Source organism: Macrobrachium rosenbergii, chromosome 48, assembly GCF_040412425.1.
Source record: "Macrobrachium rosenbergii isolate ZJJX-2024 chromosome 48, ASM4041242v1, whole genome shotgun sequence".
Lineage (NCBI taxonomy): Eukaryota > Metazoa > Arthropoda > Malacostraca > Decapoda > Palaemonidae > Macrobrachium > Macrobrachium rosenbergii.
The window spans coordinates 27,159,933-27,181,511 of record NC_089788.1 but is presented as its reverse complement, the minus strand read 5'-3'; the positions used below and the strand labels follow the sequence as shown (position 1 = coordinate 27,181,511).

At 43.3% G+C, this 21,579-nt stretch overlaps 1 protein-coding gene across 5 annotated transcripts in view; it reads right to left on the bottom strand.

Moving 5' to 3' along the window:
* LOC136831316 (acid ceramidase-like) overlaps positions 1 to 21,579 on the bottom strand; it is a 182,331-nt gene that overhangs the window by 137,121 nt on the left and 23,631 nt on the right. For 4 of the 5 annotated variants that reach the window (XM_067091513.1, XM_067091517.1, XM_067091515.1 and 1 more), the window contains exon 2: positions 11,467 to 11,501. In XM_067091513.1, the coding sequence (XP_066947614.1) occupies positions 11,467 to 11,501 (35 nt within the window). Of the gene's footprint in view, positions 1 to 2,834; positions 2,934 to 11,466; positions 11,502 to 21,579 lie in introns of those variants that run through there. The other variant, XM_067091514.1, reaches the window with a different exon arrangement.

Sequence of the window (21,579 nt, the reverse complement as noted above, 5' to 3'; positions counted from 1 at the left end):
AGGTAGCGGCAGTGGCAGCAGCAGCAGGCAGTTTTTGGAGTCGACGTTGGTCGAGTTTTTGAGCAGCAAATTGGAGCACGGCTACGAAGTGGAGCACGTCGTAGAGGTGGAGTGTGACCATGAGTAGTCGTGTGACCACGAGCTGCTCATCTTTGATGACAGCGTGAGGCTGTCCTGACGTCTCCATCGGGGTTTTATGGTTTGTGGGTTTTTGTCCCTGTTGCACAGCTGAGGGCTGTCTTGGTGCCCCGATGGAGGACGTATGTTTGGTATTTTATTTTCTGCCTGCTGCTGTTTATTTTTACCTCTTTATTGTTTAAAGCTACTTTTTGTTTATAAAGTTAATTGTTTAACTTGCTTTTGTTTGGTGCTGCCTTTTGGCTTATTTGTTTGTATTTATGGTTTATCTTTTTACCAGACCTGACTCACTTGTAAATATAACTTAACTTTGTAAATAAATTAATATTAAGTTTATTTTATTGTTTTTGTTGTTTTCCCCTCCTTTGTTTGTTGCATCTGCTTCAGTCATGACAGCCCGTCCTGAGTATATTAAAGAACCTGCATAACGACCCGGTCGTTACAATGGCGACCGTGACAGGGCGGCTCTGTTTTGGCTGGCGGGGGTTGTTACGGCATTGGAGGGGATCATGAGTGTAAAAAAAAAAAAAATCTTTTTTTTTTTTTTTTTAGGTGGGGAGGTGTCACGTTATGATGGTTTTGCGGGAACTGCTGGTTCCCGCTCGTTCCCTTTTGTGGATTGCTGCCTTCAAGTTTTTTTTTTGTTTTGATGTTTGTGTGCCGGTTTTCTGTCGTCAGTCGGGTCTGGTTGGGCAGCGAAGGTAGCGGCAGTGGCAGCAGCAGGCAGTTTTTGGGTCGACGTTGGTCGAGTTTTTGAGCAGCAAATTGGAGCACGGCTACGAAGTGGAGCACGTCGAGAGGTGGAGTGTGACCATGAGTAGTCGTGTGACCACGAGCTGCTCATCTTTGATGACAGCGTGAGGCTGTCCTGACGCCTCCATCGGGGTTTTATGGTTTGTGGGTTTTGTCCCTGTTGCACAGCTGAGGGCTGTCTTGGTGCCCGATGGAGGACGATGTTTGGTATTTTATTTTCTGCCTGCTGCTGTTTATTTTTACCTCTTTATTGTTTAAAGCTACTTTTTGTTTATAAAGTTAATTGTTTAACTTGCTTTTGTTTGGTGCTGCCTTTTTGGCTTATTTGTTTGTATTTATGGTTTATCTTTTACCAGACCTGACTCACTTGTAAATATAACTTAACTTTGTAAATAAATTAATATTAAGTTTATTTTATTGTTTTTGTTGTTTTCCCCTCCTTTGTTTGTTGCATCTGCCGTCAGTCATGACAGCCCCGTCCTGAGTATATTAAAGAACCTGCATAACGACCCACCCGGGTCGTTACAACCATTATTTATGTTAATAATTGATGCTACTTGTAATCATTATGCTGTCTGTAATGTTTGTGTTTTCTTGATGTAGCTTGAGTGTTTACTTTGATTTGATGTTTTGATAGTTTTGCTTGGGCGATAATGTTTTATTTTCAAGTAATTAATTTTGCTACATCTTTGTTATTTATAACTGACTCTTTGATTGTGTGATATGGTATATTTATTGATTTACGCCAGACTTGACTCAATTGTAAATATGTATATTACGTAGTGTTAATAAACTAGTATTAAGGTTATTTTGCTGGTTTTGATGTTCCCCTTTCCCCATTGTTGTCTTGGCATCTGCCAGTCTTTCCACTCCATTTCTCTCTAATTGATGATGGAACCTGTTGAACTGAGGTGTGGTTCATGACATTTGGTGACCTTTGGCCAGGATTTGGTTCTGTTTTGGCTAGCGGGGTTGTGGCAACCTCAGTGGGGGGGTTTTGAAGAAAAAAAAAATTTTTTTTTTTTGCTTGTTTTGTGTATGGAATGATTGTTCTCGTTGTGGGTGCACTCCTTTCCTGGTGGTGCTTATTTTTGTTTTAGCTTTAGGGTTAACGTCTGTTGCTTTCGTCGGCAGAATGTTAATCAGGTTTGGGTAATCATCGAGTCAGGGTCTAGACAGCATAGCAGCATGGACTCGTTTCATACCAGGTAGCTGTCACCTGTTGGCCTCTACAGTTTTTGAGGATGAGAACTTCAGTCAGGTTTGAGGATGAGTTGATGGCTCAACCCTAGTCATCCGTCAGATATTTGTATATTTTTGGTTATACCATTATTTATGTTAATAATTGATGCTACTTGTAATCATTATGCTGTCTGTAATGTTTGTGTTTTCTTGATGTAGCTTGAGTGTTTACTTTGATTTGATGTTTTGATAGTTTTGCTTGGGCAATAATGTTTTATTTTCAAGTAACTAATTTTGCTACATCTTTGTTATTTATGACTTGACTCAATTGTAAATATGTATATTACGTAATGTTAATAAACTAGTACAGGCAGTCCCCGGTTTACGACGTTCTGAGCTTACGACGGTTTTTCAGATATATTCATCAAAAAATCCAGGCCGGTTTATGACGCTTGTTCTGAGTTTACAACACGGTCCGCTTACGACACTCAAAGTTTATGACGTTTTTCAAATACGTATATTTATAAAAAATCTGTTTCTGGTTTGAAAGTATTCATCAAAAATCAGTTTCTGGTTACAATAATTAAAACAAATTCCAAGGTTACGACTTTTTTTCGAGGCTTTTTACGACACTTTGTGTGCGCTCTGTACTTTAACTGCATTGGCAGTTGACCGGACAATGGCCTTCCTGGGTCGATCATGCAGGCGTACATAACAATACGCATAACAATACTGTACCATAAAATCGCTTGCTCACTCACGTGTTTGCCTCTGTTGTGCTAGGTTCTGCGCCTTCGTTGTTGCTTGTCATTGCTGCAGTTTTTTGTGAATTGTTCCTTCACTAGTGAAGTCTCCAAAATGGCAGAATACTTCTGATGGTAGTGCATCGAAGTGGACGAAGAGCATCACCATGGAAGTTAAGTATGATGTAATTAAACTCTGAATCTGAATCTGAACCTGAACCTCTACCTACCCCAGCAGCATTTCCAGCTCCATCAGGTAAGGAATTCCTAAGTGTTTCATTTTTATCATTTTCATGCATGAAATTGTTTGTACATATTACTGTAAAAATTTTATATTAACTGTTGCATAACCTAATTTTTTTCATTATGGTATTACTCCAGATCTCTTTAGTAGTGATGACAGTCCTGACTCCCCTGAAGAATTCCAGGGTTTTGAAGATACGGGACTTGTCTCCTCTACAACTTCATTAGGTAAGGAATTCTTAACTTTTTTTTTTTAATGTTTTATAAATTGTTATAAATGTTACAAAAAGTGTACTGCACTACACCCACCTGTACAGTACACACTGCTTTAGTATGTGCTGTAACTTTACATAATTTTATATCATTATCATTCCAGATCCACATGTTATAGCTTCCTCCTGGCCCAACTCAAGTGAATCAATCTCCTCTCCAGCCCCATCAGGTAAGGATTTCATAACTTTTTTCCTTTCAAATCACTTTATAAAACTAATAGCTTATTGCATACATACCCCTGTACACTACAGTACAGTAATTTTTATCTTTTATCATTCTAAAAAGGACAGGTGCCCCCTGCTCAAGCCCAGATTCACCTGCACCAGTAGCACCTGCACCCATTTCATGCCCACCAGGGTAAGGAATTCTTAACTTTTTAGAAATTTGTATTGCATACATTGTTTTAAATTGTGTTAATACTTAAAATAAATACTCTTGTGTACAGTATCATTTCTATCTTTTTCATTCCAGACTTCCAAGCACCTGCAGATTCCCCACCATAGACCACCTGTTCCCATCTACCATATGCCCATCCCAGTAAGCAAGCCAACCACTAGAATTTGGTAAGAACACTTTGTTTTATAAACTGTTATACATTTTATAAAATGCTGTAATATTTATACTGTACAGAAGTACTTTAATCTAATCTTTATCATGTACATTATCATTCCAGACTGACATGCACCTTGGACCTCACCTCTACTGTAACTGTACGCACCCCTCCTCATGTAGCCTAATCTTTCAAACCACTAAAAGTATGGAATTCTTAACTGCTTTTAATGTTATAAATTGTTATATGTACAGTACATTTGATAAATATAAAATAATTTACTGTACAGCTTTATTCTAATATTCCAGACCGCCCAGCACCTTTACTAGAGCTCCCTCATCCTAGCCTACATCTTTTAAAAATCACTGAAATTAGGTAAGGAATTAATTTTTTTATTTTGTACTGTTGAACATAGGTTTATGAAATACCTCAACCCATACAGAACAGTGTAACACATACTCTGCAGTAATTTTATCCTTATCATTGCAGGCTCCCCACACATACAATCTCCATCTCCCCCAACCTAGCCTGCGGTTGTAACAGCTTTGACAATCACTGAAATTAGGTAAGAAATTCCTAACTTTTTATAATTTTTATACATTTTATTATTCTACTGTAAAATACTGACTGTATTTATACTTTATTGCATGCAGGACTACTGGACAGTATTATATGTACACTAATACTAAATTTTTACATTCCAGAATCCCCTCAATCATGTGGCTACACCAAAATTTTTCAAGGGTTAAGAAGCACGGGGTTTAAAAAATAAAAATAAGGAATTTACTTTTTTTTATCTTTTATACATTCTTTGGTATAAATTACAGTACCGTACACCTGTGTTACTGTATAACAAAATGTATTTTACTCTTGTACAGTACTCTATACTTTATTGCATACAGAACTTTACAATTACTACTTTACAGTGCACTACTATGTACTTTGTACTAAATCGTAAATTTTTACATTCCAGAACCACCAGTTTTAGGATACACACCACATCAGAATGTAGGTAGAACATCAAGAAACAACATGCAGTATAGCCAAAGGATTAAAAGTAAGGCTTTCATAACTTTTGTTTCAAATTTTTATACATTTTTCTGGCGTCGTATGCTGTCTTTCTGGTTTAAGATGATTTTTGGCTTACGACGCGGTGCAAGAACAGAACCACCGTCGTAAACTGGGGACTGCCTGTATTAAGGTTATTTTGCTGGTTTTGATGTTCCCTTTCCCCGCTGTTGTCTCGGCTTCTGCCAGTCTTTCCCGTCTAGTCTAACTGATGATGGAACCTGTTGAACCGAGGTGTGGTTCATGACACCACCCTAATCGTATTATGGGCAAACCGGATAGAATGCTGAGAGTCCTATCCCCAGAGCAAGAACCCCCTTGCCCTTGGCATAGACCAGAATAAAAAACAACGCTGTCACCTACACTAGAATAAAAACCACCACCCTGACCACTAAAAATTGGCAGGTACTCCAGGCACAATGTGCCCCCAGACTTCCCTTAAACTCAACACCATGCCAGCCACAGATAAAGGCCCTAGCAAACCACAGTTTTTGAATACAGCTTCCACGTCCTTGAGGTAATATGAAATGAAGACTGACTAGGATCTCCAAAAGGTTGATTGCAGAATAGCCGACAGGGACATTTTATGCCGAAACGCTAGAGAAATAGCGACAGCCCTTACCTTGTGAGCTTTTACTTTGAAGGTCGGAAAACCTTCTTGAATCTCAAAATGTGCCTCAGTAATCAAACTTCTCAGAAAGAATGAAAGGTCATTTTTCGAAAGGGAACATGAAGGGTTCCTCATAGAGCATCAGAGATTGTTTGAAGGTCCCCTAACCTCTGTCCTATGGAGGTAGTACCTCAAGGCTCTCACAGGACAAAGCAGTCTTTCCTCCTCCTCTAACCCAAGAATGCTCATTAAGTTCTAATGGTGAACGAGTGGGGCCAGGGGTTGGAAACATTCTCATTCTTGGTGAGGAAAACCAAGAGAAGAAGATCAGACAGCATCCCCCTGTGAAAATCCAACTCTCCTGTCTATAGCTTGGAGTTCGCTAATGAGTTTGGCAGTAGCCAACACCACCTGGAAGACAATCTTCTTAGTGAGGTTTTTAAGTGAGACCGAGCAGAGAGGCTCGAAGGAGGAGCTTGAGAACCACTTCAAAACCATGTCCAAATTCCAGGAGACAACACCAGACTTCTCTTGCTTGGAGGTCTCAAAGGATTTGATGAGGTCGCTGAGATCCTGATTAGAGGATAGACCTAGACCTCTATGCTTAAATACTAAACTAATTTTTTACCTATATCCTTTGATTGTAGAGGGAAACAATTTCCTGGAAGTCCTGAGGTAAAGTAAAAAGTCGGCTATCTGGCTTACAGACGTTTCAGAAGATGAGATGTTATTGCAGCTGCACCACCCTATGAAAACTGTCCACTTAAACTGGTAGAGCTTGCTAGAAACTCATCTGCATCTAGCAATAGCTTCTGCAGCCTGTCGCGAAAAACCTTTCGCTCTGACAAGGTTCCTGACAGTCTGAACCCTATCAGGGCCAGAGCAGACAATCCTTGGTGGAACCTGACAAAGTGGGGCTGTTTGAGTAGCGACTGCTTTTGTGGGAGCAACCTCAGGAAGTCCCCTAGTAGTCGCAGCAGGTCTGAAAACCATTCCTTCCCAGGCCAGAATGGAGCCACTAGTGTCACTGAGGTTTTCTAGTGAGATGAGAACTTGTTGATCACCTCCCTGATCAACCCAAAAGGAGGGAATGCATAGATGTCCAGGCCTGTCCAATCCAATAGCATGGCATCCGTTGCCCAAGCGAGAAGGTCTGGGACTGGAGAGCAAAAGAGAGGAAGATGGTGGTTCCTTGACGTCGCGAAGAGGTCTATGGAAGGTTTGCCCTATAGCTTCCATAGATCGAGGCAGATTAGGGGGTATAAGGTCCACTCCGTTGGCAGGACCTGATGGTAACGGCTTAACTCGTCTGCCAAGACATTTAATCTTCCCTGAACAAAGCGAGGGATAATTGTGACTTGGTTCTGCTCTGCCCAGAGAAGGTCTTTCGCTGCCTCACAGATAGTGCACAGCACTGTGGTGTTGTCAGTGTATACTACTATAGTCTTGCCCTTGACTAGCAGAGAGGACTGAAGGCCCAGGTGAATAGCCTTCAACTCTTTGACACTTATGTGCAAGGACTTCTGATCCACTGTCCATGTCCCTGAGACTCTCTGACTCCCTAGCAGGGGTCCCTAACCTAGATCTGAGGTGTTGGATTAAAATCGAGGCTGGGGTTCAGAGGCAAAAGAGATTTCCCTATTTGAAGTCTTTCTTTGGACAACCACCATTGAAGATCCTCCTTGATCTCGGAAGTGATAGGGAAGACGAAGGAGTCCAACTGAGTACAGGCAGTCCCCAGTTATCGGCAGGGTTCCGTTTCCAAGGGTGTGATGATAACCGAAAATCGTGGCTAACTGAAAATCGGCGATTTTGGTGCTTTTTCGGCGATTTTTGGGGGTTATCGGCACCGAAAAGCACCGATTTTTGGTTATCGGCGACTGTGTTAGGTATGTCTTGGCGCCGATAAGCGGAAATCTGTGATTTTCGGCACCAAAAATTGCTGATTTTCATCGCTAGACAAGCCCCATAAAACCGGATCGTTGTTAACCGAGTCCGCCGTTAACCGGGGACTGCCTGTATTCTGCACCAGTTTGCCTTCAGATAAAATTGCAGAGGCCTCATGTGAAGTCTGTCCAACTTCATGAATTGTTCCACTGAGGCCAACATGCTCAGGAGACTCATCCACTGGACTGCTGAGAAAGTCGAGAGAGAGAGGAATTCTCGGACCGTCTGGAGACAAGATACAACCCTTTTGGGGGAGAGAAAAGCCTGAAAAGCTCACGAGTCCAGAATCATCCATAAATAGGGATTGTAGTCACCTGTGATTTCTGAGAGTTGATCAAAATGCCCAACTCCTGTGTTAGGCGAAGAGTTTTTCTTAAGTCTTCCGTGCACTGTTCCTCCGACATGGAGCGGAGAAGCCAGTTGTCCAAGTAGAGGGATAAGTTGATTCCGAGAAGATGAAACCACTTGCCAAGAGGTGTGATAATCCGAGTGAAGACCTGTGGGGCTGTGGACAGGCCGAAGCATAGGGCCCGAAACTGGAGAACCTTGCCCCTAAATACGAACCACATTAACTTTCTGGAGTCCGGATGGACAGGGACGTGGAAATAAGCATCCTGCATGTCCAGGGTGACCATCCAGTCTCCCTGATGGAGAGAAGACATGACTGAGCAGTTCGTCTCCATGTGAAACTTCATTTTCACAACGAACAAATTCAGGGCGCTGTTCTCTAGGATGGGTCTCCAGCCCCCGCCATGACTTGGGGACTACTAAGAGCCAGTTGTAGAAACCCTCGGAGGTTTGGTCCAACACTTCTCCTACTGGCCCTTTGTGAATAAGGGCCAAAAAGTTCTCGGACCCTGCCAAGTAAGCCTTCAAGGTGATCAGAGACTTGGATAAATGAGTTTCTCTTTGAAAGGAATGGAGTAGCCCCTTCTCAGTACCTGGGCTACCCAAGGTTCCACCCCTCTGTGGCTCCTTTCCTTCCAGAAGAGATGCCATCTGGCTCCAACTGGGGAGTAAAGGGCAAAACTCTCACTTACTGGCGGCTGGCCTGAAGGATGATTTCTTGATGGACCTCAAGGGAGGTCGCAGGTTGGATTGAAAGGGCTGGAGCTGCACAGGAGAGAAAGACTTGGCTACGACTGAGGGAGCTTCCTTCGGGTGCTTAGTGGACTGAGCCAGAAGATCCGTCGTAGACTACTTCTGCAGGGCAGACAGAACTTGTTTGACGGTGTCCTGGGGGAAGAGATGGGACTTGTCATACGGAGAAAACAAGAGGGCCGACTTCTGCGTTGTGGTGACTCCTTTCATGGCAAAAGAGCACCACAGCTCCCGCTTTTTCAAAATCCCCATTGAAAAAAGGGAGGCGAACTCCACAGAACCGTCCCCGACAGCTTTGTTGGCGCAAGATAACACTCCTTACCAGCTGGAAGCAAAATCCTCTACTAGTCCTGGACAGTCTTTGATCTTTCTCGCCAAAGCCCCCACGATCCAATCAAGGAAGCAGAAACTCTCCAAGACCTTAAAGAGATTCCTGATGAGGTGGTCAAGATCATGAGAGGAAAACATAATCTTGGCCGAACAGAACGCAGAACAACGCATTGCATCAACCAAACCAAAGAAGTCCCCTTGGGAGAAGGCAGAAACTCCTAAGGAAGGAGCCTCTCCAGTGGCATAAAAGTGGTACTTCTTCTTCAAAAGCCTGGAAGGAGGGAAGGCAAAGGTAGCTTTGCCTTGCTCCCTCTTTGTGGCCAACCACTCATCCACCTTTTGAAGAACCTTGATGAGGAAGAGAAAAGAATTAACATGGGGAGGCAAGCACTATCAAAAGTTCATTTCCTCATAAGGAAGGTCGAAGCAGGTGAATCCGGAGAAGCAGACTTGACAAAATCTGGGAAGTTGGCTAAAAAAAGAACTACAGTAAACTAGAATAAGCTGATGAAGGGGCAGACTCTTGTTCAGCTTCTTCCTCATCTGACGAAATAGGGGACAAATGGGTCTGAATGCTTTGGAACCAACACAGGGAGCTTGGGAGACCAGAGAGGCTCCGGACTGTCCCAAAAGGACTGGTGGGGACGTGCTGAAGAGATGGGAGGCGGCAGAACAGCAAAGCTGCAGGAGGGCTGAGGGCTAATACTGGCGGGAGGAGGTGAGCCGTCCACCACAGCGGAGTGCCTCTTCAGAAGATGAGAGGCGGATGGTCGGCGCTGCTGGCGCTTCCTTTTGGGAGTACAGGCAGTCACCAGTTAATGGCGGGCTCGGTTAATGGCGATCCGGTTTTATGGGGCTTGTCTGGCGATGAAAATTGCAATTTTTGGCACCGAAAATAGCGATTTCCGCTTATCAGCGCCGATAATTCGGTATTGGTTCCAATACATACCTAACAGAGGCGCCGATAACCAAAAATCGGCACTTTTTGGTGCCAATAAGCCCAAAAATCGTTGAAAAAGCGCTGGAAATCATGATTTTCAGTTAGTGGAGATTTTTGTTTATCATCACACCCCCAGAACTGAACCCCTGCCGATAACCGAGGACTGCCTGTACAGTAGAGTCATCCAAGTCCGACAACAGACAGTTCACACTAACCGAGACGTCTTTCCAGTTGCGCTCTGTTGCAGCCTGGGAACCAGCAACAGGCTCGACGGAGGGGGCGACTACTCGTGGGCAAACTGCACCAGCCTCCCTTGGACCTCCATTGTGTCTTCTCCCTGGTGCAGGGGAGTGGGACAGGGGCCTTCATCTTGGATCACCAGTGGAATGGGCAGCCACCTCCTCAACATGCACAACACTGTCACTTTGCACTACACTTGCACTAGGAACACTAGAAGCTTTCTTCACAAAAACTCTAAAATTTAGACACACCAAACTCCATGACTGTGTTGGCCAAAAACTCAAATTTCTGGTCAAACCTAGATTCGAGGCTGGCGATGGCGTCGAGACTGGAAGCACCGGAACCTGGTAAAGGAGTATGGGGTAAAGAAGTAGGAGGGCTAAGGATGGGAGACATAACAGGGATTTGAGGAGAAGAAATAGTGCTATCTTCTGCCACAGAAGGTAAAGGAATAGCCTCTAAGCTAGCCCTATTCTCAGCTCTAAGGGCCACCTTCCTCTTTCTATCCCTGTCCAATCTGTCTGAGTGAGACTACCATACTCTCCACTACTGATCATCCCAATCCTGACATTTGGAACGATTAAGATCTTTATTACACTCCTGCCCCTACATTTAACACATTTAACTAACCTAGTTTTACAACCCTCAGTGCAATACCATAAGCCTGAAGAACTAGAGTCTGACATCCTGACTAATTAGCAATAAAGTTAACCAAGCTAACAATATAACTAAAAGCAAAAGCCACACAAAAACTGAATACTTCACCAAAGGTAACTGGAACAAATATAAAAAAAAAATGATGAAAATGACTGCACAAAACTAATGTTAGTCGGGAGCTGGCAGAAAACAAATTGAAGCTCTCTGCTGAGTTGTACATATCAGTCCCAATTGTGGGTGGGATCTTGTCACCAACACAAGCGATGGTAGGGCCTCCGCGAAATTTGAATTTTTAGACTGCCATGGTAGGAAGCTTGTAGCTATGTAATTACTTGGTAAGTCACTGATATATAAAAACAGTACTTGTAATGTCAAGCCAGTCATGAACCATGGCTGCACAGAAAAACTGGCTACTGCCAATGAAATGTGTCAGGTTACCAACAAGTGGGTGGGAAGTATCCTTCCACTAACTTACTTGTCATCAGTTAACTACCTTGTTACCAGCTTGTGCTGGAATTCTGTACTCTATTTAAAAGGCAATGGTACGTATTCTTGTAGGAACCGCTGTTTTCTTTTTGTTGACTTTGTTATTAACTGACATCTACTCAAGAGTTAGTGATCATTATTTCTACCCATTACTGTACTTCAATCTCATAAAATCTAGTTTTTAAAAGCACGAGGAGATTCTTACTTGTTGTCAGGTGGATAAGCAGATTCCTCGCATACCTGTAATAAAAAAATAATTGCCTAAAAAACTAGTACTCAAATGGTTATGGAAGAAAGTATTAAACTACATTTACATTAAATGCAATCATAGGTTTTATATAGTTTATAATTAGCAAAAAGGCAGGCAATTTAGCATAACTACCAAAAGATGAGATGAGAAAGTTGAAAACCGTTTCAAAATCTTCTTTCTGCAAGGCACTAATGTAAGATCCTAACAACAATTTAACTCAAGAAGCTTTTCTTGATATGCAGTAGTTCATAAATTTACAATTTGTGGACAGCAATCCTTCATCACCATTAATAATAAAACTGAAAATAAAATACTCATGTGCACTTCAGTATACAATTCAAATGAATTGGAAAACATCTGTACGAAAATATAAAAATATAGAAGTAATTTTTATTTTTCCTAATATATAAACCTTAACTTCTTTACATAAGATTTAACTCTGAGCGTGAGCTGAAAACAGTCATTCAAATTTACTGACAAGGAAATTAACTACTGACAGGTAGGGGGAAGCTGTTCTGCGGTTGGTCTACACTCCACCGTGCCTTCCAGCCCAGGTGCCACAAGAGGGGGGAGGGGTGGCTAAAGTAGGCAGTAAATACAAGAACTTCAGGTTTGTATGCAAGGAAAAATAAAAATTACTTTTAAAACTTTATGTTTGTTTCTACACATATACAAAACTTTCATTATTTACATAGGACACTTTCCCATCGGTGGGAGGAATCTGGGTACTCTTTTGAACCAACTCAGGAATGTCACTTTCCTGGTCCAGTAAGAGCAATGGGAAGATGATCCCCACCCTCTACCTTGCTACACATACGGGAAGTTGCAGCTGCTAGACTTCTGGGCCATGAGGTACTGTAATGGGTTTGCAGAGAAATTATCTAATGAGGCATTACCTTAAATTAGTGTCGCAGACAATAAAAGACGTTTTTATAATTAAATAAAGTTTTATATACACTTACCAAATAACTACATAGCTATTGTTTCTACTTTACACGGCAGCTCAAAATTTAAAATTCGTGGTAGCGCTCGTTTGTGTAAGGTGTAGTTATACTGCCTCGCCCACTTTCGGGGGAGAATAGTTACAACACAGCTAAAGAGCTCAGTTTGTTTATGCTCTATGTCCATGAGAGGACAGGAGGGAGAGCTCTGATCATGTAATCATTTAGTAAGTATATATAAAACTTTATTTTATTACAAAAATGTCATTTTTATATACGTAACTTACCAAATACTTAAATAGCTGAATCCCTCATTGACAGGAGGTGGGTTACATGGACAAAACTACTCAAAAACACTTAGGGATGGAGATGAATTTGAAATAGAAAATTTAGCTAGCATCGTGAAGTGCTTGTGGTAACCTTTACTGGTGAGGGAGCTACAGTAGGTGGGTACTGCCTCTGGTCAGAGCTCCTCTCAACCTGTAGTGGCGTGGCGGTAGAGCCAAGAGTCACCTCTACTTCAGTGGGTGCTTTGCAACGTAGTTGTCACAGGTTGCCAAAACTAACAATCCAAAAAGACACATCGAAATGTGTGTGTGCCCTTGCCCTGGGCCAGTACAAAAATATGACCAAATAAAATTAAAACCTACACAACAAACTTGATAAAATTCAAAACGACTGATGGCACTCATGACACAATACCAATCAGGCTTCCCAAGAAAACACCAATCTTCATTCACAGAGAGTGGATAGAGGAAAAATCAAGGAATTTCTCCTATCCCTCTTCACCCAACACCATGCCAGCTGCAAAAAATGGGCCTCGAGTACTGCAATTTTCGTAAATTGTTTCCACATCACGCAGGTAAAACATTGCAAACACTGATTTGCATTTCCAATACGTGGATTGCAGGAGAGAAGTCAGCAATAGGTTACGTTTGAAGGCCAAAGAAGTCATGCTCTAATTTCCATGTGCCCTGACCTTGCATAAAGGAAAACATCTTCCTGGATCCTGGAGTGTGATTCAGAAATCACAGTCCTCAAAAAGAATGTTAAGGCATTCTTAGATAACAGGATGACTGGGGTCTTTAACAAAACACCACAGGTTCGGAGAAGAACCTCTAATTCCCTTGGTTCTTTGTAAATACTCGTGAAGAGATCGAACTGGGCAGAGGACTCTCTCCTGATCCATTGACCTAAAATGTTAGCCAGGCTCTTGACTGAAAAGGAACATAGCCAGGGACTAGAAGGGTCTTCATTCTTCGCCATAAAACCTAAGGTCAAGGAGCAGATAGTGTCATCTTGAGAAAAGCCTGCTCTCTTATCAAAAGCATGTAGCTCGTTAACCCTCTTAACCGTTGCTAAAGCCATCAGAAAAAGAGTCTTTCTAATCAGATCTTTGAGAGAAAAGGATTCTAGAGGCTCAAAAGATGGGCCCAAGAGCCATTTGAGAACAAATCCAAATTCCAAGCAAGATCCAGAACTTCTATCTTGCTTACTAGTATTCAGGGACTTTATTAAATCACTTAAGTCCTGGTTTGATGAAAGGTTTTTTCCTCTGTGTTTAAAGACAGAATTCAACATTGCTCTTCATCCCTTGATGGTTGACATGGCTTTAACCTTTTGAGGATCTGAGGAACAGCAAAAAATCTGCAATCTGAGCTACAGTTGTCTGAGAAGATGATACAATATATTTCTGCCTCAACACCAGCTCCAAAAGACTGTCCAATTCGATTGGTAGACTGCAGCAGAAGATTGTCGCCTACATCTTGTAATAGCTTCTGCAGCCTTCCTTGAAAACCTTTACGCTCTGCCAAGCTCCCTGACAGTCTGAAGCCTAGCAGAGTGAGAGTGGATACGCCTCGGTGAAAATGAAGAAAATGGGGCTGTCTGAGAAGATTTTTCTTCTGAGGTAGAAGCCTTGGATAGTCTACTAGTAGGCTTAGAAGGTCCGGTAACCACTCCTTATGTGGCCAAAAGGAAGCCACTAGGGTCACTGATACATTGCTGTGGGTGTTGAACTTTCTCAACATTTTCCTTACTATGCTGGAGGGAGGAAAGGCAAAGACATCGAGATCCAACTAATCTTGCAACATGGCATTTGTCACCCAAGCTTGCAGATCTGGCGTTGGGGAACAGTGCAGGGGGAGATCATGGTTTCTTGACATTGCAAACAGGTCTACTGACAGTTTCCCCACCTCTTCCACAGGTTGGTGCACACCTGTGGATTGAGTGTCCACTCTTGGTAGAACTTGTTTGCTGTAACTCAAGTTCGTCCATGAAGAACGTGATATTTTAATGATAAAATAAAGTTTGTTCAGAAGACCTGGTCCTGTTGTTCTATTCTCCATAGAAGAAAGTCTTTGGCTGCTTTGCACAGCGAAATAGATTGGGTTCCTCCTCGTTTCTTTATGTAGGCCAGTGGGATCATGCTGTCTGAATGGACCCATTCCCATTTTCTGATTCAGATTTTCTGTCACAAAAAATTGAAGAGGGGAGGAGGGAGGGCAATCAATTATTTCTGCATTTATGTATGAACAAACTTTATTGGGGACCAAAAAATATCATTTTGTTCATGAGAAGGGCTCCCTGCCAGATCTGATGCATAGCAGAGTGCAACCTTTGGTTAGAGTTCAGGAGACAGCCACATCCCTAGGAAAAAAACCAATTATTGGTAAAATTATTTTTCCTCTGATTTCGTAGCTGACTTTCAAGACAAACTGTCAGGAAATATCTTTTCTGCTTTACCAGTTGACCCCAGACAGAACTGAAGCAGTGACCTGATGTAGTCTGCCCAGAGGTACAAACTTCTTGATGATCTGTCAGAGTTCCCACAAGTGACTCATCCAAGCCCATTACAAAGAGGACAAAAGAGAAATGATATTTTTATGATAAAATAAAGTTTTGTACATACTGCCAAGGCAGATATACTGCCTCCAGTAGTCGACCCAACAAAATTCAAAAACACAATTAAAACAGGTAGGACCAGGTGATCTACCATGTCCCCAAGGTTGCTGAAGCAGCAATAGGTCCATTCCGTTTTCATGTCAGATTTTCTCTTCCAAACTGTCTTGCCAAGAGGTGAGGCTGGGCAAACACGTGAATTGATATCTGTGGCACTAAAAATGTCACTGAGTACTTTATTTTATCATAAAATATCATTTTTGTAGCAACTGCCCTCACCTCAGATGATACTTAACTGATTGGCAACCCTTGGAGGAGGGCAACTAGAGTGCTAAGAACTAAAAAACGGGGAAAACAACATATGTTGTAGTGCAAACAAAAAACCATGGTTCTTACCTGATTGGGCAGAAGACTTCAAACATCCTGGACTATGAGTCTGCATGCCTTTTAAGAGCTAGTAGGAAGTGACCTGGACTGACAACCCTTCTGGTTCATGTCAATGGGGATAAAAACCTTTAATTTCAAAGCCTGTTAGGATCCAATGGGGATTAACCTATCATTCAAGACAGAGCCCTCTACCTGAATCATATCAATGGGGCTATCCCTCTTACATGACAGAGCTGTGTAATAAAAATACAAGGAGCTAACAACTTCAAAACTCTCTTCCACCTGACCAATGCTAACCTTGTTAACATCCTATAAGAGATGAAAAGTGAGAGAGAGACCTGCAACACTCTTTTCAAACCATAAAAACACAACAAACAATTAAAAAAATAACACTAAATTAAATAGGAAGCTTCAGCGTCCTGACCCAGCACCGAATCGTGGAGGATCCTTAAGCTCAGAGAAAGCAATTCTCTGTGTCTGAATCTCTCAAATAATGAGAAGCAAACACTGATTACATCTCCAGTATGTAGAGTCCACAACTGACTGGAGGGACCAAGACTTTCTGGAAAGCTTAGAGAAGTAGAAAATGCTCTCACCCATGGCATTAACTGATAGAGCTGAAAATGTTCTTCTTTCTACATGAAAGATGAGCCTCTTTAGATAATATCCTTTAATGAAGAAAGCCTGGGCTTCTTGGAAATTGCTCTTGAAGGATCCTGGACAGAAAACCCTTTCTGTTGCTCTGACCAAGTTTCTTTCTCTCCAAATAATGTTTTAAGGCTTCTTACTGGACAGATATCTCGTTCCAAGCTCCTGTCCTGAAAGAGCAGAGTCCTTTGACCTCAAAACTCCTAGGCCAAGGTTTTGAAGGGTTCTCAACTTTGCTAGAAGAGAAACTGAAAGAACCAGTGGTCCTTCTTAAAGCCTACAGAACCTTCTAAGGATGAGAGTCATCCTCTTTTGGCAGAAGCAAGAGCCGAAAAGAAACAGCGATTTTTCTGGTCAAATCCCTGAACGAGGAAAATCGAGGAGGCTCAAACTTGTTAGACATCAAAAACTTTAGGACCACGTCCAAATTCCAGCTGGGAGGTCTAACTTATTTTTTGAACTTTCAAAAGACCTTATAAGGTCAGATGAGCTTTATTAGAGATGTTCAGTTCTGTGTCGTGAAAACTGAAGACAAGATGCTCGATACCCCTTTCCAAAAATGGTGGCAAACCTCCTGATGAATTGTCCATTCCTTAGAGAAGGAAATGATAATGGCTCCATTACAGAGCAGGTACTGCTCGAACATTTTCTTAGATCTGCACAAAACTTGTGAGAATCGAAACTTCGACTGGTAGAGGCTCAAGGAAAATCTTCTTGCAAGGCTGAACAGCCTTACAAGTATTGTCCGAAAATGCTAGAACTAACCAGTCCTTGGACAGTCTGAAGGCAGTTAGGTTTAAAGATAGCGGGAAGATTCTTTGAAATTTGTCGAAGTGGGGCAGTTTGACACCTGTTCCTCCTCCAGGTTCCTAACAAAATCTCTCCCATCCATTCCAGTACCTCTGTGAACCAGTCTCTGGATGGCCAAAACTAGGTTCAGGTTCAGCTTGAGGGAGATCCCTTTCTGAATTCCGTTGGATCTGAACCACCACCACCTCCTCTTTATCTTGAAGGAAGAATTCTCAACTCCTCTTTCAGTCTTCCAATGCTTTGAGAAGGCCGTTCTCCAACTAAAAGAACTGGGGTCCTGAGATGCAGACTCCCCAAAAACAAACTTCCAATGGGTTGGAAATGGTCCCCATGAGGTCTCCCCACAGGAACCATAGCATGTTTCCTTTTCCAAGATGGCCGGGACTTTCCGTGGGAAGAACTTGATCTTTTCTGCTGAGCAGATCCGCCGCTCAATTCCTTTCTCCCAGAACAAATGGACTGGTGAGGAGAACGATGTTTCTCTCCCCGCCCACAACAGAAGGTTCCTTGCTGCAATGTACAGGAGAAGGAATGGTCCCTCCAGATTCCTGATATAAGCCAGGCTGTGGTGTTGTCGAATCAGTTGACTAGAACTACTGATCCAAGTGACCAGAAGATCTGAATCTGGAAAGATGCAAGGTGAATGGCTACCAGCGTTTTCATGATTGATGTGCCAGGCCTCTGATCCGTGTCCCAGGTGCCTGACACTTCTTCCGGTGTTCCCAGTGTCAACCTCCCCCAGCCCGACCAGACCCAACGTCTGAGAACAACACTAGGCGAGGGCTCAACGGGTATGGTTGTAGAGGAATTCCAGAGAGACCCAACTGGTACTTTGGGTCCCCAACCACAACCTGAGATGTTCCTTTACCAGAGATGAATTTGGAAGGAAGATAAGTCTTGGGACTCCAAAGATCCCAAATTCTTTGAAGGGCTCCTAGAACTGAAGAGGTCTCCATCTTGAACTTTTCCTTCCCAGAGAAAGTTGTTCCAGCTGTTGAGGAAATGGTCCCCAGACTACTCCATTCCTCGACTAGAAACAATCTGTCTCTAAAAGTCTGTCACCTTTTGAAGGCAGCGTTCCCTATCTTTCCAGGGAGGGAAACGCTCGAAAACCCAGAATCCATCCGAATCCCCAGGTAGACAATTTTCTGCTGAGGAATCATCTGAGACTTCAAAAACAAAAGTCCAGGAAGGGAATTGGACCAGGTTTAAAGTCCGAGGGAAAACGGTCCTCCAGACAACAGGCTTGTGAAAATGAAGCCTGGTTGCAAGGGAGTCTGGAGATGAAGGAAATCACTTGCTACCTCCAAGTGCAACCAGTGAGCCATTCCTTCGAGAATGGTCGTCACTTGGGGGCTGTGGAGAGTCCCATGGAAAGAGCCCTGAACTGAAACATTTCTTTCGTTTACCATGATCTGACCTTAGGAACTTCCTGGAGGAGGGATGGATGGGGGATGTGGAAGTAAGCATCCTGAAGGTCCAGGGACACCATCCAATTTTGCTTGACGAAGAGTATTTAACTGAAGACGCCGTTACATAGAGAACTGTTTTTATGACATAATGAAAAGCCAAAAGCTAGACCTGCAAGACCGGTCTCCACCCGCCCGAATTTTGGAACAAAAAAAGCGGTGTAAAACCCTGGGAGTTGAAGATCTTGCACGTTCTATTGCAGACTTTTCTGAGCATTTGATCGACTGACTGAAGGGCTTGCCTCCGCACAGGATCCTTGTATCTCGCTGATAACTCCTAGTTGTCCAAGGGTTGCCATAGAAGGGGATTAGATATTATTTCAAAACAGAGAGGGAATTACCACCGCCCCTTTGACCCAGGCATTACATTATATGAAAAATGTAATTTGACTACTGGAGTCTGGAGGACTTGTTTATAACTTGGACTTCCTGGAAGGGAGTCCTAAATAAAACTTTCTGAGAACTTAGTCAGGATATGTATGATGCCATATATAAAATATCCCATGAAAATTTTATTTCTCCTGAAAGGGGCAAACTCCTTCTTCACAAAGACAACAGCAGGGTCTCAACCTCTTCGACGATTGAAAAGTCTCAGAAACAGATCCCTGAAAAAGCCAGAGTCTGATAATCAGAGGAAGAAGAAGACTTCCTTTACAGTTTCTCTTCATACAAAGATGGCTAGAAAGAGGATGTTCTTCCAAGAGGGTGGACCTCTGGGAAGGAGAAACCGAGTTCCGATTCGCTGAAGACTGACCTCTTCTTAAGCAGGCCAGTGCCGAACAGGAAGCGATCTCCATCGAGCCAGTCCTTAACAGCTTTGTCCAGGCAAGACAAAAAAACTGCTGAGGTCCTCCATACTAACTGAATCCTCTTGAAGACTCATCCTTGGCTAAGGCCCCATGAGACCAGTCCATGAATCGTTGAACACTTATAGCACTGCGAAAAAGGCCCTTGAGTAAATGGTCCAGTTCAGAAGTCCCCAAAAGCCTTGGCCGAATTAAGGTAGAGTCTTCTGGATGAACAACTGGCAGCGAAAAATCTGAGCCAGCAGAGACTTGAGAGCTAACCCCATAGGCTCCCTAGTCTCATACCACATTCCTGCTCTTCCAGAAAGAGCCTCCGTGGCAAAGAGAAGACAGTCTTGCCTGCATCCTTCTTTGAGGAGAGCCACTCCCGAAAACCTGAAGAGCTTTCTTCATGGAGATCGTGAGGAAGCGCACAAGAGCAAGACGGATTTGGCGCCTTGGTGACAGAGCATAGAACCAGGGGAACTCAGGGAGAAGCAGGCTTGAGGGAATCCCACTAAACTCTCTGGACTAGAAGACTGTCAACCTCTTGTAATCAGAGATTGTGATGTCCTTAGGTGAAAGTCTGTCCTCTAACAGGCAGATTCCAGGCCAGAAGGAGGAGGAGAACGTCCAGCTGTTGGGCAAACAGAACAAAATCTTCTGCTAGAAGGAGAAGAGCCTTTCCACTGGAGAAGGGCTGAACCTGAGAGAAGAAAAGGGGCGCCTGATGACTTCCTTCCACAGGGAAGAGGCTCTAGCCCTTGCTGGGAGAGGGGCGCCTAACAGACGTAGGTGAGGCTGGAAAACACTTTATTCTCTTCTGCAGAGGAATATCCACGCAACTTTCGGGAAGAGTACAAACGTGACTGAGGAGAGGGCGTATCTCCAACAGGAGAAGAGGGCGAGTCAACCGATGGAGCCAACCCCTGGCGGGAGAGGCGTGTCGGAGGACGAAGAGCGCCCTTCAGGATGAGAGGCGCACGATCCCCTGGCAGCCTGGGAGAAGAGCGCCATCAGGACCTGCGCCTACCAGGAGAAGAGCGCCTATCAGGAGAGGAGCCCCGTAACCCTCATCAGCGCCTGGACGGAGAGGATGCCCCTCCCTGGTCCTGGGAGTTCCTACCAGGAGAGTCCAGGCCTGGAAGCATTATAGGAGCGCCTGATCTGGCGCCCCCTCCACAACACTAGGGGCACTAGCACTAACACTATGCTGGGAGAAGAGCATTCTCTTTAGGACTTCAAAGAGAGGCATCCTTCTCGACGAGAGCCAGCTCTTACCTAAAGAGCCAGCAAAGCTACAGGGTTGAGCCTGGATAAATACCAGGATCTGTTGGAGGAAACTCTGAACTGTCAAAGAAGGAGGCACACTAGGAGGAAGATTTCTTCTTGCCTATCACGAGCCCAATTTAAGGGCTAGAGGCTTCATATTTCTTCTCTAGGAGCCTTCAGACAATCCTCTTCAAAGGACGCGATTCCTCAGCATTGAACTCCAACCACATATCATACATAAAAAGCAGAAGAACTAAACACTTCTTTATAGATCCCATTCACCCAAGCTACGAGACTCGATAGGCAGCCTGGGACATCTTAATTATAAGAAAAGTCAAAAGCAAAATCAAAAACGGTCCACAAAGTATCCCCTGCGGCTGCAAGTATCTATTCCTCCTCCACTGGGTCTGGGAGTTTGGAAGAGTTGAATACCAAAAAACCAAAATACTTAAGTGACAACAAATTTCAGACGCCCCCTCCACTACACTGGGGACACTGACAAATCACTATCACTTTCACTTTCTTTTCCTCCATAGAAAATCTGAATGCATCTGGGAATGGTTCCATAGCAGCCATCTCCGGCGGCGAATGGGTACTAACCACAGGTTCGACCACTGGGTGAAGGAGCTGAAACAACTGGGACCTTCAGGAGAATCTGCTAGATATATATCTAAATCTAAGTCTCATGAAAAAGACCTAATTTTGCCCAGGATGAAGCCTTCAGAACAGTGTCCTGTTGTTCTGTGCCCATAGAAGAGTTTAACTGCCTTCCATTCCAAAAGAGTGAGATTCTCACATTCAACTGATGTGTTCCAAAAGTGTAGTCATTCTCCCTGACACCTGGAACATACAGAA